The 21978-nt window shown below is 41.4% G+C and overlaps 1 protein-coding gene across 1 annotated transcript in view; it reads right to left on the bottom strand.

The window, feature by feature from the left end:
- Positions 1 to 18621, bottom strand: part of LOC143322250 (solute carrier family 23 member 2) — a 35760-nt gene extending 17139 nt beyond the window's left edge. The window contains exons 1-4 of the mRNA XM_076733312.1: positions 18550 to 18621; positions 10514 to 10666; positions 4617 to 4774; positions 699 to 882 (exon numbers count right to left, since the gene is read on the bottom strand). Of these exons, the coding sequence (XP_076589427.1) occupies positions 699 to 882; positions 4617 to 4774; positions 10514 to 10666; positions 18550 to 18621 (567 nt within the window). The remainder of the gene's footprint in view (positions 1 to 698; positions 883 to 4616; positions 4775 to 10513; positions 10667 to 18549) is intronic.
- Positions 18622 to 21978: the final 3357 nt, after the last annotated feature.

The raw sequence follows: 21978 nt of genomic DNA, 5'->3' as shown, positions 1-21978 counted from the left end.
CCAAATTTGTGTGTCTTTACACAAAATCTCAGCATTTCAACACAATTTTGGGGTACTGTTCAACCAAAATCTGGAGGTTTTTACCCCAGATGTCCACTTCCTGGCTAATGTTTTACCTTTTCCTTTTTTAAGATTTTTCCCCACAATAACAGGTTGTTAGGTAATATTTAAGAGGAATTTTGCTATTTAAGAGTTTTTGAGTTTTATTTGAACTAAACTTTGAACTTTCATTGTTGTTTCACATTTGTTTATTTCACATTTCTGCATTTTCACACACTTCATTGGTCCTGTTGCATCCCCAAGTTTTGCACCAAATCAAATTAAAACAATTCTCGGGTCTTACCCCAAGTCATTTTTTTAATTTTTCCGTTTCAATCGAAAATGTAATTCACTTTAATGCATTTTAATGTACCTATAAACATAAAGAGTCTATTTATCTGGACTGATAGTTTATGATAAGAGAACAATATAGAACATTTACAAGAATTCACAACAAGTCATAAGTTCAGGACTTGCCAAGTGTGGCATGCATCTGTCTTAAGTTGGCAAATTTTGTGTGAAATCTTCATGCAAAAATTAAGGTCTGAGAAAGGTATACAGGTCTTCATCGTATCCCTTAAATCTGCTCACGTGACCAATTGGATTGGACACAGAAGGTACAGAGAATCGTCCTCTGGCTCAAGTGATGTTTTACATACCTCCCTCATTCGTGACATCCAGACCTCATCAGAATTTTCCATTTGCAGCGGACTGGTGCCGTTCTGAAGCTGCGTGGACAGCATCACGGATGCTTTGGGGGCTGGACATTGCCACTTGGGCAAAGCGAGAATGGCCAGGGTCGGAGTGATGAAACTGAAGGTCCCACCCTGGAGGATTGGTAACCTGCAAGTCAGTACCATGTCGGGATTAAAAGTCAGAGGTCAGGTCTCTGCGGACGAGAATGACCTGGGTCTGTTTAAAGCAAGCCTGAAAGGAAATCTGAGAATTTTAATGAGCAGTTTGCTTTTTGCCACAGACTTGGGAGCCATTATTAGTGCTAATTAGTAGCATTAATTATTAGTACTAAACAAGGACTAAGATAAATCCCAGGACTAATCTTACTGATTTTAGAAAAATGATCTCATCTTGGATTTCACAAAAGCTGCAGCTCCTAAAATCGAACCTGATCCAAATATTCACAGGATAATATAATAGTAATGTAATAGTTTTAGAAGCGGTCTCAGACTAATATCATACAGAGATTTAGGTTGTTAATTTAGAAAATGATGCAGCTTTGGTCACTTCCTACAGACACAATTTCAACTTTGACTGCAGCAATTGTCCTGCAGGGTATTTTAGCAACATTTACAGTACGCTGTGCTAATCCTGTCCTCTGCATGGTTGTCATTTTTCTGTGTATTTTCTGGCTTAGTTTTTCTGATTTTCTGTCTGCAGTTTTTATGTCTCATTATAATAGCATGCTGTCACAGCCTTCTATGTAGAACTCCAAAATAATATGCCCACATTTCAACATCTAACTGCCTGGAAGGAATTCACTGAGTGTAAGAGGAGCTTTACATTTTCATCTGAAACTAAAATTTAAATGGAAACACATGTCCCATGCCCAGAGATGTTCAAGCCGTAAAGGGGTATGACCCTGTTTGTACCAGTTTACTGTAATTATTAATAATGAATCTCATGGCTCAAATTGCCATGAGATGGACCTAGAAACATGAAAGTGGGTCCAGGAATCATATTTAAGGCCCAAAAATGCAATTTTGGAGGCGCCATCCCCACATTTTTGAGATCAGTTCCTAAACTGTAGGTCCGATTGGTACTAGATTGTCTGCGGATCATTATGGGACCAAGCTCATCCAGTTTCATAAAACCTGTTGATATCTTATTTGGTTTTCTAGATATTGAGGCCGGGGCTTAGCAGGGAAATGCCCATAACTCATTAATGATTTGGCCAATCATCATAAATGTCAGGGCATATCTTCAAGCCCTGTCTGGGAATAGACTGAAGATGCCTTTGAGATGAGATTAAATTCAGGGTGACATCCTGTGCTATCGCCTGCATACACAAGTGTCATTCAAGTTCAGGGAAGTAGACAAATATCAGCACTTTGACCGTGCAGTTGTTGAAATGTTGCAGGCTCTGTGATGATCAAACAAGTGTGCGCTTGGTCTCCTTTAAACAAAATTAAACCAGCTGAAGTGACTCCCTTGTGTGGCCTTATGAAACCCTGTAACGTTGTTTCCTGTGGCTCAGAAAATGACATGCTAAGAGTTGCATGTTAGGATTGTGAGTATTTTGCATAATGAGCTAATTATTCACCAAAAACCAGAAATTAGCATAATTTTGCTTCTAGTTAACTTGTGGCTATCCACCTCTGAGGACTTCTGAATGATGGACTGCATTCTAATGCTGCTCTCACAGAATATCTGGAAAAAGAATGTGAACACCCTACAGGAAGGTTGTTGATATGTCACACTTCATTTTCCTTCAGCTTCCTTTGACAGCAGCACTGTCTCCAGCAGAAGGTCCCGTACTTCTTCCCAGCTGACCACCATAATTACATGTCGTACATCACCTGGCACCTCAGGATGGTACAGTAACTTATTCACATGAGACCAAGCAGGACCCAGCCTGCAGAGTGCATCATTTCCCATGCCAATCATTCCCATCTTCTCCAGGCAGTGGAGGACATGTACGTAAATCAGAACATGCTAAAGAAACCAGAGGAGGAAGAAAATGCATATGTGGATGGAAATGAGAAGCAGAGATGGAAACATGGGGAGGAAAGTGAGAAAGAGGAAAGCAGGATCAAAGGGATTGTGAGAAAACTGTGGAGGAGTTCCAGAAACCCTCTTGTCCCATGAAAGAGAATCAGCAAATCCTGTACAACATCATGAACAGACAGGTGGCTCCAGACTCTGAACGTGCAACATGCTTCTCAGATTAGTGAACAGTGGATGGTTTCCATAGCACCACTGAGTAGAGAGTCATAACCATGGAGGTGAGAAAAGCTTTAAAGGCAAGCCCATCTACAACACGGGGGCCCTTTTGCTTGACTTTTAGCAGGGGGCACCATCCAAACACTGAGTGATGACAGTGACATCTTCATCCTGCTTGTGTACTGGGCCTGGAAGTCCGACGTTTCATCAGCAGGCGTGCATGCTCTGGGTGCAAACATTAACCAAGATCTGAAGAGCCATACTGATTGGTGTAAGAGGGCATGGCCGATCACATATTTGCTCATTCAATATGCCTTTGAGCAATGCTGATTAAACTCAGTTACTGAATATCTGCAGGCTTTGTTATGATGAAGAAAGTGTGTGACTGGTCTCACTCCTTCGCCTGAAAGCCTGAAAGATGCGTGTTGCTGCTTGCAGCTTTAATTTTGGCCAATTGAGCAGTGTCCTTCTGTTGGGCGCAAAAGACCTTGAACCAGGAAATTTTTTCTTTCCAGCAAAAGTATTTCCATGAACCTTTGTATGTTTGCATTTTTGTGCCTGTGTTCTCTTGTTTCACAAAACCCTTCATACCACAGTGTTGAAAGGTCCAGTAGCAATAACGATTAACTTCCTCATTATTCAATGTCAGAGTGTGAACTGGAATCTCGTTTTTCGTCCCTTTAAGCTTTTGTCAAACTGTGTAGGTGGGTAACTCAAACAAAAGCATCGGCTATTTGCTCAGGCTTACTGTTGCAGCAGTGCTGAGGGGGGCAGGATGGTGTGTGTACTGTACAGTGTGTGTGTATGTGTGTGCATGTGGGGGAGGCAGCTGCACAGTTGTAAAGCATTAAGATTGATTCATCAGTTTCACTATGTATTTTCTTACTTAAGTATCAAACACTTTGCAGGATTTCACATGTGTGTTATAAGAATATATTGACATATCGAGGTACAAAACTTTGGAGATCATAAGCAAAACTATTTGAGAACTTATCCTGCAGGGTAAATCTCATTTAGCCTGTGTCACGTAGAGGCCGGGACCAGACTGACTGACAGTTTAATTCCACATGAAACACCGCAGGGGTCTCAGCATGAGCTGAGTTATAACTTCAGGCTGCTGCAAATACAGCTCAGTGCTGCTTTGGGTGGGCGTGAGGACTGTGAAACCATATCTGCAAAGACACTCAATCATCCACGTCATGTTTATCCAAGTCAGCTTGAATCCTCATTACTAAGACCACTGCAAAGAGGCAGTTATGAAAGGAAAGTGCTCGAGGACAGATGTATACTGTGCATAATCCTCTGTAAAGTAAGATGTGACACTTCCTCATCCTCAGCATCAGAGGTGTGAAACATTGAGGCTTATTGTGTGTGAAACAGGTAATATAATGAGAGTTTCCTTCATACTGTGAACTCTCTTAACCGGGGCATTCCCTCATTTGTACCTGCTGTGAAACTTAAACCTGACTGACAGCGCTGCTTAAAATGTGAACACACACACACACACACACACACACACACACACACACACCAACAAATGCCATTCCACACAGAGCTACAGTACTTAATTTCACACATAAGCAGGACATTTTCCACCCACATGACATTTAGCAGCTTCTAAGTGCTCTGTCGACATCTCTGCTACTCTCTGGTGCACTGGAACAATAAAGGGTTGTTACCTGGTGCCGACAGTTGTCTGCAGGAGCGTACATAACCCCGACACAAAGAATATGGTGGAGATGAGCTGGCTTTTGGCCACATTGTTGTCCTTTATGCAGAGGGGCTCGGCCAGGATCAACGGGACTGCGATGATGCCACCGAACGCCAGGATGTAATGCTGTCGGGGCAGATGTAAGGGACACATTTGGGGACTCTTTGAAGGGGTACAAAAAATGTTTTCCTTCACACCAGCTTTATCTTGGCTTCTTGGTTTCCTCTGAACTTACCTCTTTATTTTAACATGTGTTCCAAAACAACAAACTGAAAGGACTGGTGGAAAAATACGATGCTAAAATGCCTTGATAATAGTTTATTTTATGTAAATAAGTTATTGTTAGCTAACAAAATAATGTATTTTCTATTATTACTGTTTCAAACAATCAAGCATAAAACCCCTCCAAATCTGCTACAGCAAAAGAAAACAGGTTTTGAATGTTATACCACTGATTTCCTCATGTTTTCTTCACATTTCAGCCTGTTACTGACAGGAGAGATAAAGCAGAAACATGAGAAGATGACACGCAACAAATGTTCCAAGATAGACAAAGAGGAAAGAGGTCATCGTCTAAATGTAATAAGTCCAATCAAGTGTCCTCCCTCCATGACTGATTAGCTGCCCCCATTGAACGGATGTCTCTTAATTTCTTCCACCCAAACCCTGTCAAAACCGAAATTCTTTCCATTGGTCCTTGTAACGTTTCCTCTGTGGCTGATCGGTTTACTGGTCCATTTCACTCGGATATCAAATGCACCACTAAGGATCTCAGTATTGCTTTTTTTTTTCAGCCAGGAAATATCACCATCAGACATATTCTGTCTGTGGCAGATCTTGAACTCTTCAGCCACACTTTCATTCTCTCTTGCCTTAATTATCATAATTCCCTTTACACATGCCTCAATCAGAAACAATCAGAATAAACTACAAGACCCTGTGGACTGATTGTGATGATCGTGCCTTTGCCGTTTTTAGCCCCAACCCTGTGGAATCACCTTCCTCCGTCTATCAGATTTGTTCATTCATTTTTAAGTTTTAATGTGTGTAGCACTTTGTAACTGTGCTATACAAATGAAGCTGTGCTTGCTTACGTATCCAGTGTAGCTCAGCAGTAGCTCGGGCAGTGATAAGACACCATGCCAGATCACATTAGCTGACAGGGTGTGTTCTCAGTTTAAGTATGTCGAGTAAACCTGGGCACCCTCCGGCACGTTCATGCCCCAACAAGTCCTCCAACCTAAACAGCCAAACAGGTTGTGTGCCATTGCTTTCTAAAGCAACACCTATTAGTGTGTTTTAATCCAGCACCCTTATCACCACAACATGGTTTGCCAGCACCTTACGTAGGAATGTTTTGTCATGTACCACCTCTGTGGTTTAAGTTTCAGCTGGTTTAGGAACCTGAATCCAAGGTTGACCTTGTACATCTGCACAATATGTCATTGGATTTAATGACCAGGAAGCAAACACTGCCATTTGATTAAACGCCCAGAGCAATCTCAACAAAAACAAACATTATAAGCTTCTGAAAGGTAGTGTTGATGTAGTATTGGAACATGGTTCATACAATATTTTGTCATTAATGCATCGCGTGTATGATGGTTTAAAGTGCATGAGTAACTGTATAAATACACAGTTTCCATTTTTTCTTCATTTGACAGTTCTGATAGAGATAGAGCAGTTAGCCTTTATATTGTATTGATGATAAATATGGCAATCATTTCGCACACAGGGTTATTTGACATAGAGCAAGATATTCTTTAACATCTCGTACTTCTACAGCTCGAGTGCAATTAACTGTCCGGCAAACGTTACCTACGTGTGCATGTGTGTGTTGGGACGGTGGGGATTGCCGTTGCTCCAAAAGAATTTAGACAAAGCGGAAGAAATTGAAGACAGATGTTGACAGGCCTCAGCAGATTTATGGAGGTATTTTCAAACCTACAACTACCATAAGTCAGAGGAAGATGGCTAAGGTCAGTTTCATCTCAGAGGAAACTGGGAGGAGGATTCCCTCAGGAGCAACACAGTCACGACTAGACATTTGGCGGACGCCTTTATCCAAAGCACATATGGATTCACACACCGATGGCACAGCATCGGTGGCAGTTTTGGGGTTCAGTATCTTGCCCAAGGATACTTCGGCATGTGGACTGCTGAGGCCAGGGATCGAACCACCGATCACCTGATTGGTGGACGACCGCCCTACCTGAGCCACAGCCGCCCACTCAGATTGACAGAAGCTTTTGTGACTGCTGTATAAACCTCAGTGTTTTTACTAATTAAATACACTGACATTCACACAGAGAAAATTCTTTGTGGATCAAAGTAAATGTCAAAGTTAAACGGTCAAAGCCCCTGTCACTTTTACGAACTGAATCTCACCTTGTTCTGAATATGTACAGCCAAGCTAAGCGTACAAAAAAATATCAGTGTGCTCTGAAAGTAATTTTTGACTGTAGTAAGAAGTAATAGTTTCCCAAAACCTACCAAATAATGAAGGGGCATGACTCAGAGACGGAAAAGGTTATAAAATGGCCTAATGACCTCTCATTAGTGAACAAAAACACATTTTTTCTGTATATTAACCAAAACCTGTTCCCAAAAAATGTTCTTTGATCCTCTCTTCGACCATGGATCCATTTAGTTAGTTAGTAAATGTAATGCAATGTGAAGTATTAATACATATACAAATTTGTATTAATCCGCAACTCAAAATAGTCCTTTAACATTTACAAAACTATTTATTGTTGACTTGTTTTTAAAGATTTATATCTTCAGCTGGGCTATTTAAAGATGGTAGGTTTGTGATTTTTCATATTTATTATTTGGACAATAACTGCAGCATAACACCAGCCTCATGCAGAGGTCGCACGCAAAATGACATTTGTAGGTCCAAATGAAATATGTGGGACGGGAAGCTTGAGCTCATTATGGTGACCTACAGGAGCTAGTTAGCGATTGCTAACTAGCTCGCCAGCCCAGCCAGGCTAACGCTAGTCAGCCACAATAGCTTCCAAAGCTGTTTTCAATTGTCTCACCACTGTTCAGTTTCGTTGCTCTTTTCTGTAAAACTTTGTGCTCCAACAGAGGAGGTTAACTAAAATTTAAAAAAAAAAAAATGGTGCAACACAGCTAATAAGCTACCTTAGCTTCATCCATTGTCGCCATTTCAAATCCTGATGTGTCCGTGCCAGTATCCTTTAACTCAACCATGTGCAGAGAGCGAGTAGATATTGTTGGATTCAATCACCCTTTTTAGGAAGAATGAAGTTTCTATCTGGACTACAAGCTACTAATGGAATAAAATCTAACCGCAGCTAAAAACAGATGCCCCATTAGCTTGTTCCTGTGTTCTGTCAAAAGTTTAAAGAGACTTAAGAGCTCACCGACTAATGCTTTTACCTGAGTGTACAGTAAGTGTGTGTGCCATATAGTGTGGTCATTGGGTGGTGAGGTGCTGGAAATAATTACCGAGTCTTCAGGAAGAATCATGGTCTAACTTTAATCAAACGCAGGGGCCAAACAAGCTGGAAACGTGGCCTCCAACACTCAGATGAGGCAGTGTGCTGCCTGTGTAACAGTTCAACAGGTTTAATCCAAAAAGAAGAAAACACATGGCAATGAACAATGTTTGACTCAGTGGCTGCTAACTTGGTAGCTTCAGTCCAAAAATATCAGTATCAGTCATAAGAAATAAATCATTTTAATTAGCGGGACAGTCCCAGTAATATAGTAATAGATAGAGGGTCCTCTTGTTTCTGAATAAACTTAAGGCTGCAGCTTATTTTATTTGAATTATTGATTAATTCCAGATTTGTTAATGAGCCAAATCACAATTTCCCAGAGTCTAAACTACCATCGTAAAATGCGTTGTTTTGTTCGGCCAACAAGCCCCAAACAAAGTTTACTATCATAAAAAACAAGCAAATATTCACATTAGAGAAGCTTGAAATTTGGACATTTTACCAAAATGCTAAGTAAAGTCAATACATGTATGCTTTTAAACAACATAATCACTCAGCAGAGCACTGCTTTGGCGCTGGAGACCACGCAGGCCTTTTCCTGGAAGTCATGATGCTAATATTTGGCAAGCAAAGTGAAAACAGAGGCATGTCAACAAGAGGCACGAGGGGCAGTAAATTGAAAAGTCGGACAGAGACAATAATCCCTGTGGTGAGGTGAGTTTTTATCACAATATAAGTGATGGATCCAACTTGGACGGGCCAACCTCTTAAAGCTGACAATTGACCTTCCCCTTGTTCCCCATTTTTCTCACTTTCACAAGCTGATCTTTCAGTTAGGGAATTGCCATGACGCTCACTGGCGCCCACCGCTCTTTATCTCTACATACAGTCATTGCAACGTCCAAACATAAGGAATAATGTCTTACATCTCTTCCTCAAGGCTGCAGTTTTGATGCGCTGCAAAATATGACTGTGTTCTTTAAAGAAATGCACATAAATGACAACAAAAATCAGGAAAACGAGAAACTAAGCATCTAGTTAAAATGATCACATCTGTCTTTCAACAACTCTCAGCTGGAAGTAATGAACAGCAAGCAAGGTATGTTGACACGAGACACACACTTCAAACACAGCGTGTTCTTTGTCAGTCTGAGGCCTTTAATGCACAGGAAAACTGAAAATATTACACCCTAAAAATATCTAAATTGCAGATTCATGACCAACAAGTCAGAGTTTATCCATTTTGCAGAGCTTCATTGGAACTAATTTTACTGCATGATTCAAATGTCAAGGCTGTTCTGCTTTGGAATAAGACTCATGACTTTGCAGTCTTCTGATTTTCTCATCTAAGCTTGAACACCAATACGACTCCATACGACTTTTCATCACCTACTTTTTCTGTACATTAGCCTGTGTATTAGAAATACTCTCCCCATCTGTCACTGTGGATATCCACCTATAATAAAACACCAATGAAACAAGTTTCTTCCTCCAACATGATTGGAAAGAACATCAAGCAACATGTTTTAAGCACTGCAGAACAAGCACATCATTAACATATGAATGCAGTTGCATGAGAACAATTGCTGTAAGCAATTTGAAAAAGGAAATTTCAGCTTCAATCCCTCTTTGACGAAGCCAATGGATTAGATTCAGAAAAAGTGTTTTTAAGGTACTGAAAGGGTGCAGCTCCTCTGGAACGAACACGCAAAATCTTTGCTCTAAAAAAAGCAGATTAAGCTTCTTTTTTTTAAAAAAAAAAAAAAAAAAGGAGCTTGGTTGATAAATTAAGATCCGAGAAATGCCACAGGCTCCCAGCCTCATGTTTAGAGTTATTAGGAGAGTATCACGCTAACATTTCTTAAAACATAGAACCCTCTTCTGTAAACTGGCAGAATTATATAATTTGCAAAAGTATGTTTTTTCAAGTAGTTGCTCAATATGCTGCAAGTGTATCATATTCACCGTACTTATCTACATTACAGACCAATCAACTTTATTATACAACCATCAGAAAAAAATACGATAAGTCGAAAACTAAGATACACAAGAGGCATTTTTGATATGCTTAATTTTATGCAGTTATTCTGCAGCGGGCAGCTGTGTCCGTTAGCAATGAGCTAGCTGATTGAAACCTCTAGCAGCTCAGTTAGAGGCGAATCTTTTTTTTCTCAGGAGTTGTTGGAGACCTAACGGAGCTAAAACAGGAGTGAATATTGGACGCACATTCATCAGGTGGACAGAAACATGACAGCGTTTGAATGCTAATGCTGCAATTTAATCGTAGCAGCTTAACAAAGCCATGATTTGTCAGAGCTTTGTGTCTGTCAGTTTGGATGACAACAAGAGGACTTCTGTAACAAAGACCACTGGAACAGCCATGACATTGATTTACCTGGAAGCCGAGCAGAATGCAGAGGTACCACGGCGGCCTGTCATTGAGGGAGTAAACCAAATCTCTGCACTTGTCCACAGTCTCCTCCAGGGCCTCTGTGTGTGGCTCCCCAGTTTCAACTGTCAGCTGGGGTTGTTCATCACTCTCTTTGCTCTTGGGGAAAGAAAAAAAAAGCACAGCACAGGCAGACCCATCATTCATTCATCAGTTTCATTTATCCAAGCAACATCAAATAAAAAACAATATTCTCTTAAACTCCATCCAGACTGTTTGGACACCATTTCCCAGAATCATCCGACAACACAATCTTACTTTCAATCAGCATTGCATTGCACATACCAGAGATTCTCACAGAGCCAAAGGTTTCTTAATGGTTTTGCTTTTTCTTGAAACTGAGGGTAGTTCCGAGATCTGCACTTTAATCTGGAGTTGTTGGTTTAGTTTAGTTCTGTTGATGTAGTAAGACTCAGCACAGGCAATGGAATTACTGATTTATGGCATGTGGAACACCCACAGGGGCCATAGTGGAGGGCAGGTGGGGTGAACAAATCCTATCAAGGTGCTACTCCCACACCACATTTCTGACCTTTGACAGCTATATAAACATACAGAAAATGTTAAGTATTTTTTTTTGACAACAGTAACTTACGTTCCATTACAACATCCCCCTCCACTGGCACAGGGGCATTGAGTTTGCTGGCTCGGGGTCCAACATACAGCAAACAATTGGATTCATATAAAACCTTGAGAATGTGTTTGGAAAGCTGTCAAACTGAGGACAAATATATCTGCAGCCACTGCCCTGAGTGGCTACAAAGAGATGATAGTTCATACCGCCGTCCTGCATCGTATTGATTACATGTTTAGATTGGAATGCGCGCTTGCAGATATAGATATGGATGAAAATGAATGTTATCCATTTCCATTAACTTGAATGAAGTTAAGATTTGCAGTTCACAAAACACAATAGAGCATAAAAACTCAACGCAGCTGCCAAGAACCTTCATTTAAACCTTCTATGTGTATATGTCTGTATCATGTTTCAGTGATTTTGGTGGGAGGCGTGATTACTAAGAAAATGTAACATTACCAGGGGAAAGTCCATATGCTGCTTTAAACACATGCATGTGTAGGAAAGAAGTGTACGAGTGTGCATTCCTGTACGGCACAAAGGAAATGAACCATGGTTGTGAATTTTCAAATCCTGCACTTTGCACTTTCCAACAAGTGTCTGTGATTGGCATCTGTTTATATTTACGCAGCAAATCATGTTGTTAACTTTCTTTATGAGGCAAATCTGGGATTGGGCATGATCTGATCCTGATGAAAAGCTGAGCGACGAACACATAACTATAAAAGCATTTTATTTGCACGTCCACGTTGTGAGAGAGTCTGAACATGTCTGTCAAACTGACTGCAAGCACGGCACCCTCATCAGCATTAACATTCAGATATGTAGCATGCATACGGAATGTGGGGCTCAGTCTTCTATGTACTGTACGTTAACAAAGATGCATGTGTGTTTGCTGTCCATGTATGTCCTGTCTTATCTTGTGGTCATGGTGGGAAATCAACTTCTCCCGCAAACCAACTTGTAATTCTGCAGATTAAATCACAACAGCAAACAAACCCCTAAACCTTACGCAGCAGCTACCAGTAGTATGAAAAACAGGTCTCTGTTGAAGGGGAAGCTGTATTCAGGTTTTACAAGCAGGGAAAATGTACTGAGGTCTGGACCTCTTATTTTTGGCTGTTCAAATGTCGGCAACAGCAGCAGAGGTTCTGTTCCCATCAGGGCGACTTCCGATCATGATTCCAAAAAAATTGGGACGCTGTCTGAAAGGTAAATAACAGCAGAATCTTTTTCAAACAGTTTTAAAAGGTGTCCCTGAGTCCATAGAAACCTCCTTCATCCAATCACGTGTTCACAAAGTGGTGAACCTCGCTCCATCCTGGCTTGTGATCGACTGAGCCTTTCCAGGATGCCCTTTCATACCCAATCGTGATCCTCTCACCTGTTACCAATCAACTTGTTTACCCGTGGAATGATCCAAACAGGTGTTTTTGGAGCGTTCCACATCTTTCCCAGTCTTTGAAACGTGTTCATCAGATTCAGAATAAGCAGATATTGACCAAAATCAATGAAGCTGCAAGTCAAACATTAAATATATTGTCTTTGTGCTGTTTTCAGTTGAGTAGATGTCAAAAAGGATTCACAAACGACCTCATCCTCTCTACTTTTTTGTCATTTAAATCATTTAGGTGAGCTCAAGCCAAGACAAATCATAAACTGAGAAGGTAAACGGAAATCAGGTGTGGTCCTCTGGTCTTCAGGTATGTAACACTGAAACTCTGGCTCAGTATGGAGACAGTAAGTCTCAGTAAGAGTTGCAAATGCGACACACAAAAAGCAGTTTTATACATATATGTGATGATTTACAATTAAATTGTGGTCGATAAAGCATATCCATGTAACAGGGACAGCCTCTGGCAGTGAAGCTGCCAAAATAAAAGCCATGAATGATACTTTCCAGTTCTATGTAAAGACTCATACATTGTCTTTGGGGAAAAAAAGCCCCCCCCCCCCCCCCCCCCCCCCACTTCATTTTGCTGAAAAGCCAGATGTCCCTGGGCAACAGTTTGTGCAACCAAGGACAGCAGTTACGTCTCCACACACACAAATGCAATCAAATCCGCATGTGCTACACATCCAGCCAACGCAACATTAGATTTCAACTTACAGTTCAATATATTTATGTCAGATACCTGACGGTTGTTTGGCATTTGTTAGTGGACCGTGAAAGCAACAGCATTATTCTCAGTGAAGTGTTAAATCCAAAATCCGCCAGCATATTCCAAAAAATATAAAAAGGAATCACACCCCAGGTTATGAAGTTGAGGAGGACAAAATATTTACATTCCTCTCGCTTATTTGGCGTCTGCGTTTTGGCGCTGAGCCTTCATCACACTGTTTTAAGTAGAACGACTCAATTTGGCAGCACTCATACGGGCAGAGTTAACATACAGCAGGGAGCTGGAGCCATTTGACATGATCTTAAAGAATGACGATACGTCCTGACGGAAAATGAACCGGGTTTATTCAAATGTGTCTTTATTGCCATGCATCAAGTGTTCGGTCCAAATAGTAAATCAGCGACGGGCAGAAACTGTAGCGAAGCTTCACATTGTTTGTAACATCATGAGAGTGGGTTCCTATATAAGTGAGTCAAGCTCCCAGCCTTGAATCACTTTTATTATTGGCCGCCATGTGAGTTTTTTCCCTTGGTTTCACCGCAGGCTTTAAGGCATGCCATAAAACTAACATACAACAATACATACATGACAGAGGAGATGAAACACGCGAGAAAGGGACCTCAGCTGCTCTGCCCTCGTGTGTTTTACCAAACTGAACATTTCAACTTCAAACGCTCTGATGATGACACTGAAGTGTTTTTCTATCGTGATCTAAAAGCACATCTGTCACATCTGATGACTAAAGCTTGTTTCTCTCTTAAGGTCAGAGAGATCCGTGACGGACAGGCAGCCTGTTGTCTGCTCTGGGTTTTTCATCCTTTGGGGAATAGGTGAAGATGGCAGATGTGAGCCTGCGTTGTTTCAATGATTTTTGATACAGAGTGACTTTTAGGGCCATGTGATATGTGCGACCAGGGGCAAAGAGGTCAACACCTTCTAAAAACAGGCCACATGGGACTCATCAATTTCCTGTGTTTATACAAACAGCTCTGAGGAGTTTCCAGCATTACATATTTGCGTGAACAGCAAATGAACGGATGCCGCCGTGACACCCATGAGCTGTCTTCAAATGCAAAGAGGTCAGCTCCCTTCTAACACAGTCCACATGGAACAGATCACGTTCCAGAGCATTTGGTAGAACTCTTTTGAGAATGTGTTTGAAGTGTAAGCAAGTCATTAGAATTGTGTAACTCGTGACAGGGGCATTGTGGGAGATGTTTTAAAGCTGGAAGAGGAGGGAGCTCAGGCAGAGACATATCACAGGACGTTGCAAGGTGTAACAAATGCCACAGGAATCTTTTTTTCCAATCTGTCTGTTGACCTTTTTGCTAAAATACTTGTTATTCATAAATATTCAAATTAAAAATGTATTAAAATACGTTGAAATTCACAATGATATAGCAGTTTTACAAACACGGGGAGACGATGGCATGATTCTCCTGAAGTGTGCGAGTACTTTCAGCCCTGCGTGTAAAATCAAACCATCCATCTGTCTGTTTTGTATCAAATCAGCAATAATTAACAGGGTCCGGACGGCAGCATCATCCCTCTGGACGTCACAGTTATGACACACGAGATCCAGCACACAAGATAACGTCCACAATGAATTTAAACCACGTGCTCCAGCATTTGCTCTCAAGCTGGTGGTCAGTCAAACACAACACCTCGGCCTTGCAGCCTTATCACACAAGAGTCCCATGATGCAGACGGACCATGCAGAGACAGGCCGTCTGCATCACGTCTCGTCTCGTGTTCGATTCACTCTCGTCTCAAAGGTCTCAGCCAGTGGTTTAGCTTCAGGGATTACCTGGCCATTTGGTTCCATCTAGTGGTTATCTACCAGTAACCACAGGAGAGGAGGTGACTGGGGAGGTCTACAAAACCACAACAAGAAAATGAAGCGGGTTTTCTCACTTTCTGCAGGATCTAGATATTCTGAATGGTCACATCGTGGTTTTATTAGTCTAAGTTTGGAGATATTACCTCTGTAATGACAAGTTGTTGATGATTTTGTTTTCTTTTTTAAAAGAAATCTCTAATGTAAGTGAGAAATATCAGCCAGGCCTGTTACTCTGGACAATCCACAGACCTGTTTGTAATCAGGTTTAACTGGAGAAAATTTTCTGTGCATTATGTGGAATAAGATCCACCAGCAAAGAGACAGATATCACACATAACTGCCATTTCCTTGGTTTGATTGAAGCTTGGGACATTTGCTGCTCGTTATCACAAATTTGTGAGCCAACAGTAGCTTAAGACAGAACCATCTTTCTTTATTAACATTTAACCAAGGCTGCAACATTTCATTGACCTTAACCAAAGTCTTTTTATCGCCTAAACCACACGGAGGACTCGTATTTTAGAGCACTAGAGGTGTGTAAATAATCTAGTTTTTGCTGCATGTTAATACCATGAACTCAGGCTTCAAACCAACACCACAAACTTTCCATAACTTTAACCTTAAGTGCTGTGACTTCCTCAACGTCACTCTAAAAATATTAATAATTCTTTAGCAGCTGTGAGCAGATCAACATTTTGCAGCTGCACAATATATTTTTATTTTAGAGTCATGCAAAGAAGTGGTCAAATGTTCCAGTACCTGAAAATTACAGACACACAGAGACAGATAACTGGAAGCAGATGGTACTAAAAGTGTGGTTAATCATCACTAATGCTGCCCAGTGTGATTATCAGCGCACAGCATCATGTGCTGAGATGTGTGCCTTCCACATCGCAGCTGAGATGATATGGATGGATAAGCTGGCCGTGGGAACCAATCAGTTTGCTGGCTGCATGCATGATCTTCAAGAGGCTCTTCAAGCCACAGGTTGTAAAGCGTACCACAGAAAAACTGCTGGTTTGCTTTCCAGATGACTGATTTTCTGTGTTGGCTGTGAACTTCTCTGCGCTGCCGCAGATATTCAAACTGAGGTTATTGTTTAGTGTAATGCAGAACGTTAACCACTGTGGTTTTAGGATGTTAATGTGAAGGATGTGTTGGTAGAGTATAATGCTCATCTGCATATCTGAAGTAGATGTTTAAGGAAAAAGGGGGAACTGTGCAGAGCTACTTCCTGTGTTTTAATCTAGAGGTCAAAAGGTTGTCTTACACCAGCACTCTCCATGGTCTTATTTTTCCCATTTTCATGCTTTTCAAAGTTAATGTTTACATGTACATTAGTTGATCACTGCTTAATGTGGTGTTTGTCCAGAATTCCTCCTCAAACAACAACTCATCGCTCAACTTGTCCGCACAGCGTCTAGCCTGGCACTGAGGTCCAGGCTGCTCAGGGGCTGATAAAACTGATAGCAAGCACGCCAGCATCGAGTCACCATCTTCGACCATTGATTTTAGATTTATCGCTGCTATGACTTCTTTTGTGCTGGACTCACCTTGATCGTCAAAGCAGTCTCTTCTGCTCTTTCTCCCGCATGCTAATCACCTTCATCTTCGGGAATTATGAACCGGATAATGACAGTTTTTCTCTTCAACAAGTCAAGCAAACTGAACTGTTTTAGAACAGCGCCTGCTCTCCACTGTAAGATATACCTTCTTGCCTTGTTTTGAATACTGCTGGGGGGACATTTGTCTAAGAATACTGGCTCTGCTGTTTGACTTTGTATCCTTCCCTTGTATTAATTCATTTAGTTAGTAAGTTTAGTTAGTTTTTTATGTTAACCAGTTATGACACATCTATCCACGGTCATTCGCAATGAGTAAAACCCAGAATGACCCCAAAAGCTTATTGTTATCACCAGCATTAAAAACAACCACCAGTGAGGCGATCAAGGGTCGGATTTGCTGGACCAAGACAGCGTTCCACTATCCCGAGAAAGCTACTGAAGTCCAACAACAACTAACAAGACATTCCTTTGTTTTTGGAGTTTAGCCTTTACCCTCTGATGATACCTGAAACCCTGAATGGACTTCCTTCGGGCAGGCAAACAAAAACACATCCGCTGACCCTCCAGAAAAGACCCTCTGTGCGTCATGTAAAAGTCAACTAACAGTCTCAGTTCAGGCATCTGTGTGGGATATCTGCACCATCTCACATAAGATCAGTCGTTATCAGGTTATCATATACAAACATCTAAGAAAGATCTCGACGCTGCACTGGTTTGGTCTCTGCTTCCGTGTCATTACAGCTTGAATCGGTGTTCTACTCTTAATAACCTAAAGAAGTGACTGCTGGGATTTCTCACGTGCTATCTGCGTTTGATGTTTTTAGCACCAAACACTGCAGAACACTGCCTCTTCCTGAGGCTCTCATTATGGTATTCAAGTGTTAAAATGGAATCTTCCACAGGGTAAGAATATCTGCCGGCGGGATGATGCATGTTCTGTTTGAATAACAATGTGTGAAGTGATGCCATCACCTTAGCACCATTTTTTTTTTTTTTTTCTAACACACAGGGCCGTTACAATAAAGGACAAAGAGCTCATAATGAACCTAAATATTCTGCACATCTCTTTAGTCTTTGGTGCTTTTCTCCCAGAATAGCCTAAAATAAGCCAGCAGCAACAACAACAAAAGGTTCTTGTGAAACATATGTACATACACAAAGTCTAAAAATGAGTTATGAAAACTTAATCTGGATGCCAGAGTCAGGAAGCCTGATTTATTGAGCGTATAAATCCTACCTCAGAGTCTTTGAATTCATTGTGTGCCGGATGTCCCTCACTGGGCCTTTGCATAGGAGTGTCGGGTAGTTTAAATACACGGATAAGAAATATAAATGAGGGCCCGTGCCTCGCTGACAGACCGGCGTGTTCGCCCACCTGCAGTCCAAGCTGCGCTGTTTGTTTGCTCTTCCCATTTCTCTAAATTCTTCAGTTAATCAGGATGGGGAGAAAAAAGGGGGAAACATCAACCCCGGCTCAGCTGTGTACACTTACACCCTCCTCCATGTCCTCACTTCAATATTCTGCGTCTCGGTTGGTGTTTTACCAAAGAGCCTTCCAGTTTCAGCTCGACGCTCTTTGATTCGGCTCGACTACAGACTGACACATGCTCACATTGGCCGTTTCGCATTCCACAGTGGCTTACGTTCAGCTCTCACTGCTGTACTGTAAGAACATAACACTGCATCTCCCTTTCTCTCGGTCTGTAAAGATCAGAAATTTAATAATAACAACAACAAACAACATCCATATTCTAGTTATCCACGTTACAAAGAAGTGCTGTCTCACCTTCTCGCCCAGCGTTTGACACCCTGATTTTGCTGGTGTGACAAAGTCAAACTGAACAATTAAGAGAAGATGAAGACGACGCTACTCTTACCCCGAATGCAGGATTGACCGTCCCCTGCTCCTTGAGTCCCAGCTCTACTCTCTCCTCTGAAGAGAGATGCATTGTGGTAAAATGAGGCCAGGTGCTGTACAGTTGCTTCTGAGGATAAAAGTGGACTCCACTCAGATAAACAAACACGCTGTGGGAGTAAAAGTGTGACCGACCGCCTCACGTCACCACGGAAACTGACTATCACAGCCCAGAGAGCGGCTCACTTATTTTGTAATCTGGTCTCCAGCTCTGAAACGTTTCTGGTCCTCGAAGGCGAGCGAGGGCTTTATTTCCTCCGACTTGCGGTCATGTGCCTGTTGTTGTGTGACGGTGGATGAGCGGAGACATTTGTCACAGGCGGCTCTCGGTCCCTTCACCTCCAGCCTCCTGTCTAGCTCATATTGTGCACCTCTGTTACAACTTTTAAAACTTTCCTTTTCCAACTTTCTCTCACCCACAATCCTTTACTGTATCTCACCTTAGTACAAGTGTTAACTGTTATTTATTCACAGTGCTTTTTTATGCGCTCTGGCTGCACACACAGTCTGTCTGCAGCTTACTGAGTGAATGAGTGATGAAGTTACGCCGCCACCGAGTCTTGTCTTTAAATTGTTGTTGGGTCTTTTCCACATTTCCATTTATCTCCTAGAAATTATTTCCTTGCTCTGCGACAGCAGTCTCTCAAGTGCAATACAACGTATGACGAGAATATTGGTAGTAGTACTTTAACAGGCAGTAGGATTTTTATGGCATTAAGTATTTTTATTATCTGTATGTGATGCACATGTACATAGTTGTTTCTCTATTCTGTTTCCTGCATATTTTTTTTTTTTTATCTTGACCCTTCTGGGCCACTGGTTTTGTTTTTTGTAGTACTTGCTGGCTGCAACGACTCAATTTCCCCGGTGTGGGATCAATAAAGTCTTATCATATCTTATCTGAAATACTGTGACAGCAAAATGTTCACTGACAATATATTTCATTTGTGGCCTGTCATGAAAAATGATATTTATATAATACATAAATACTGCTTAAAATAATTAACATTTGTATGAAAATTTGCATGAAATGTGCATTTAAAAAGGATTTTTTTAAATACTTAAAACTGCAGACTTGATGACTACAATGTGAGAAACATGGGACTCATTAACTGATTCAAGGTCATTAATGCTGATATTGGTCAATATAGCTTGAGAAAATGATGATTTATTAACCATTAATTACATTTATTTCGGCTTCTAAATCCATTATAAAGGATACCAGGATATCAGAAATGGAGTTTACTGTATTTTACAGGATATAACAATGACAATAAGCAGCCGTCACATTACAGCTACTTTCTAAACCTCTAAGTCAGCCTTTTCAGACTTTTTCTCCACAACCGAAGCCTCATCTGACCTAGACGCACTGATCCTTCCTGTTGTCCTTTTCCATTACCGCACATGATCAGGCGCTGACACACTGGGTACGTGAAAACCAACATGAAAAGTATATTGAACATCACTGTCCCGCATGCCAAATATTTTTTGCTCAGGGAAAGAGAAATCAATTCAGTCCTTTGTCACGGTAATTTTGGGTGGCTTGTCATGAGAGCGGCAGTCATTGAGAAAAGGGGTCGTCTGGTCTGGGAGCATCTCGGAGCTCGTGCTTTTCTAGGCTTGTTAGTCGGAAAGTGTAAATTTGATGCAGGGAATCATAAGTTCACATGTCACAGAAGAGAGGAATTTGAGGAGACTTTGCACAGACTGAATTACACGGTAGAAAGGAACAACTGGGCTAGTCACGAAGTTCAGGTCTTTTCTTTTTCTTCGCGAAGCTTAATATTAACTAAATATCAGCATACCTACCGTATCACCCAAGATCTCAATTTCTGAGTCTGATGTACAAATGACTGTTGGTTTTGTGACTCATTCAGTCTGACATAGTCTTGCCCTTTTCTGTGAGCAGATGATTTGTTTTTCCACCATCAAACGTGTCCTGCGACATCATTTTTTCAGCCAATACTGATATTTAGTAGGTGAATGGTCAGCATTTGTCAAGCATGTTCACAGAAAATGAATCAAAGTAGCTCAAAGTCATAAAACAAAAGTCAGTCAACAACAAATTTGAAACAAAACTGTTCGATTCTCACGGTTTAATACGAGCTAATTAATTCGAAACAGCAAACAAACACCTGAGTCACACTTATGGACACCTGCCGGCCAATCAGAATCAAAATTTTTCAGTGTAAGATAATATATTGAATGGTTTTATTATCCTTCGCCCCATGATGGTCACAGTCATGTATGTCTATGCAAGCTTAAGAAGACTGCCTCTGCACTCGTCTACGACCAAACCCTCATCCCAAATTAGTCTGAGACCATCAAAACAGATTCCGTGCACTTGAAATTGGGTAATTATTTCCGATCTCTCGCTTTGGTCGCCTACGCCGACTCCACAACTAGCTGAACGGTTAAATGCTGCAAATGTCAGGTAATCTGATTACAAGTCTGCAGTAGTAAATCCACTCCAGCACCCTTATTCCAGTTGTCTTTGTTCCATCATCATCAATGATTAAACTCCATCCCATAACCTAGACTTCCTCCTCCTTACTGAGACCTGGCTTAAACCTGCCAAGTGCTCACCTCTAATGGAGCTCTGCCCACCCGGTCACACGGTTCTGAATGCACCGTTGATGCACCTTTACTACCTACTACAACAGACACATACAATCCCCTCTGGCATCATTGATGAGCAGTTTCCAGCTACTTTTCTAATCTGGTCAGTCTCCCTCCTCACTTCATTAATATTAATGAACAAGTTGGTCTAATGACTAGTGTAAAGCAGCCCTTGATGTTTCTGCACACATCCAGGGTTACTCCAGCTGTTAGTACAACCCACTGGATCAACAATGACATCAGACAGCAAAGAAGAGGTATAACAAGGAAGAAGTGGAGAAAATCTAAAACCTGAAGCTCATCACCTCCATATCGGTTATTGCTTAAACCGAGTCAAACTATTAAAAAGTGAAAGCGTCCTTCTTTTCTGCCTTAATTTATAGTAGTAAACACAACCCAAGGTTTCTTCCCCTCCTCCTTCTGTTGTCTGTGAACATTTCTTCTTTTCTTTTCCAAGGTCCAACTTTCCACCGTCTGTTTTACCGTCCACACCATTCAGCCGTCCTGTTTTCCTGTCTGAATTTGCTCCTGTTTTCCTCCACCATCAATCCCGCCATTTCTCTTGATAGGTTGCATAACTGTGTTGGCATTTCTGATACAGCTCGGCAATGGCTTCTTTCCAATTTGAAAAATAGATATTTTAGTGTCTGTATCCACAAATATGCGTCATCCTCACCTCCCCTACTCTGTGGCGTCCCGCAGGGGTCGCTTCTTGGACCAGTCCTCTTTTGATTGGACATGCTTCCTCGGGGTCATTTGTGCATCTGCTTTC

The sequence above is a fragment of the Chaetodon auriga genome, chromosome 6 (genome assembly GCF_051107435.1).
Source record: "Chaetodon auriga isolate fChaAug3 chromosome 6, fChaAug3.hap1, whole genome shotgun sequence".
NCBI lineage: Eukaryota > Metazoa > Chordata > Actinopteri > Chaetodontiformes > Chaetodontidae > Chaetodon > Chaetodon auriga.
Note: the sequence above shows the minus strand (reverse complement) of the source record. Positions and strands in the feature narration are given on the sequence as shown.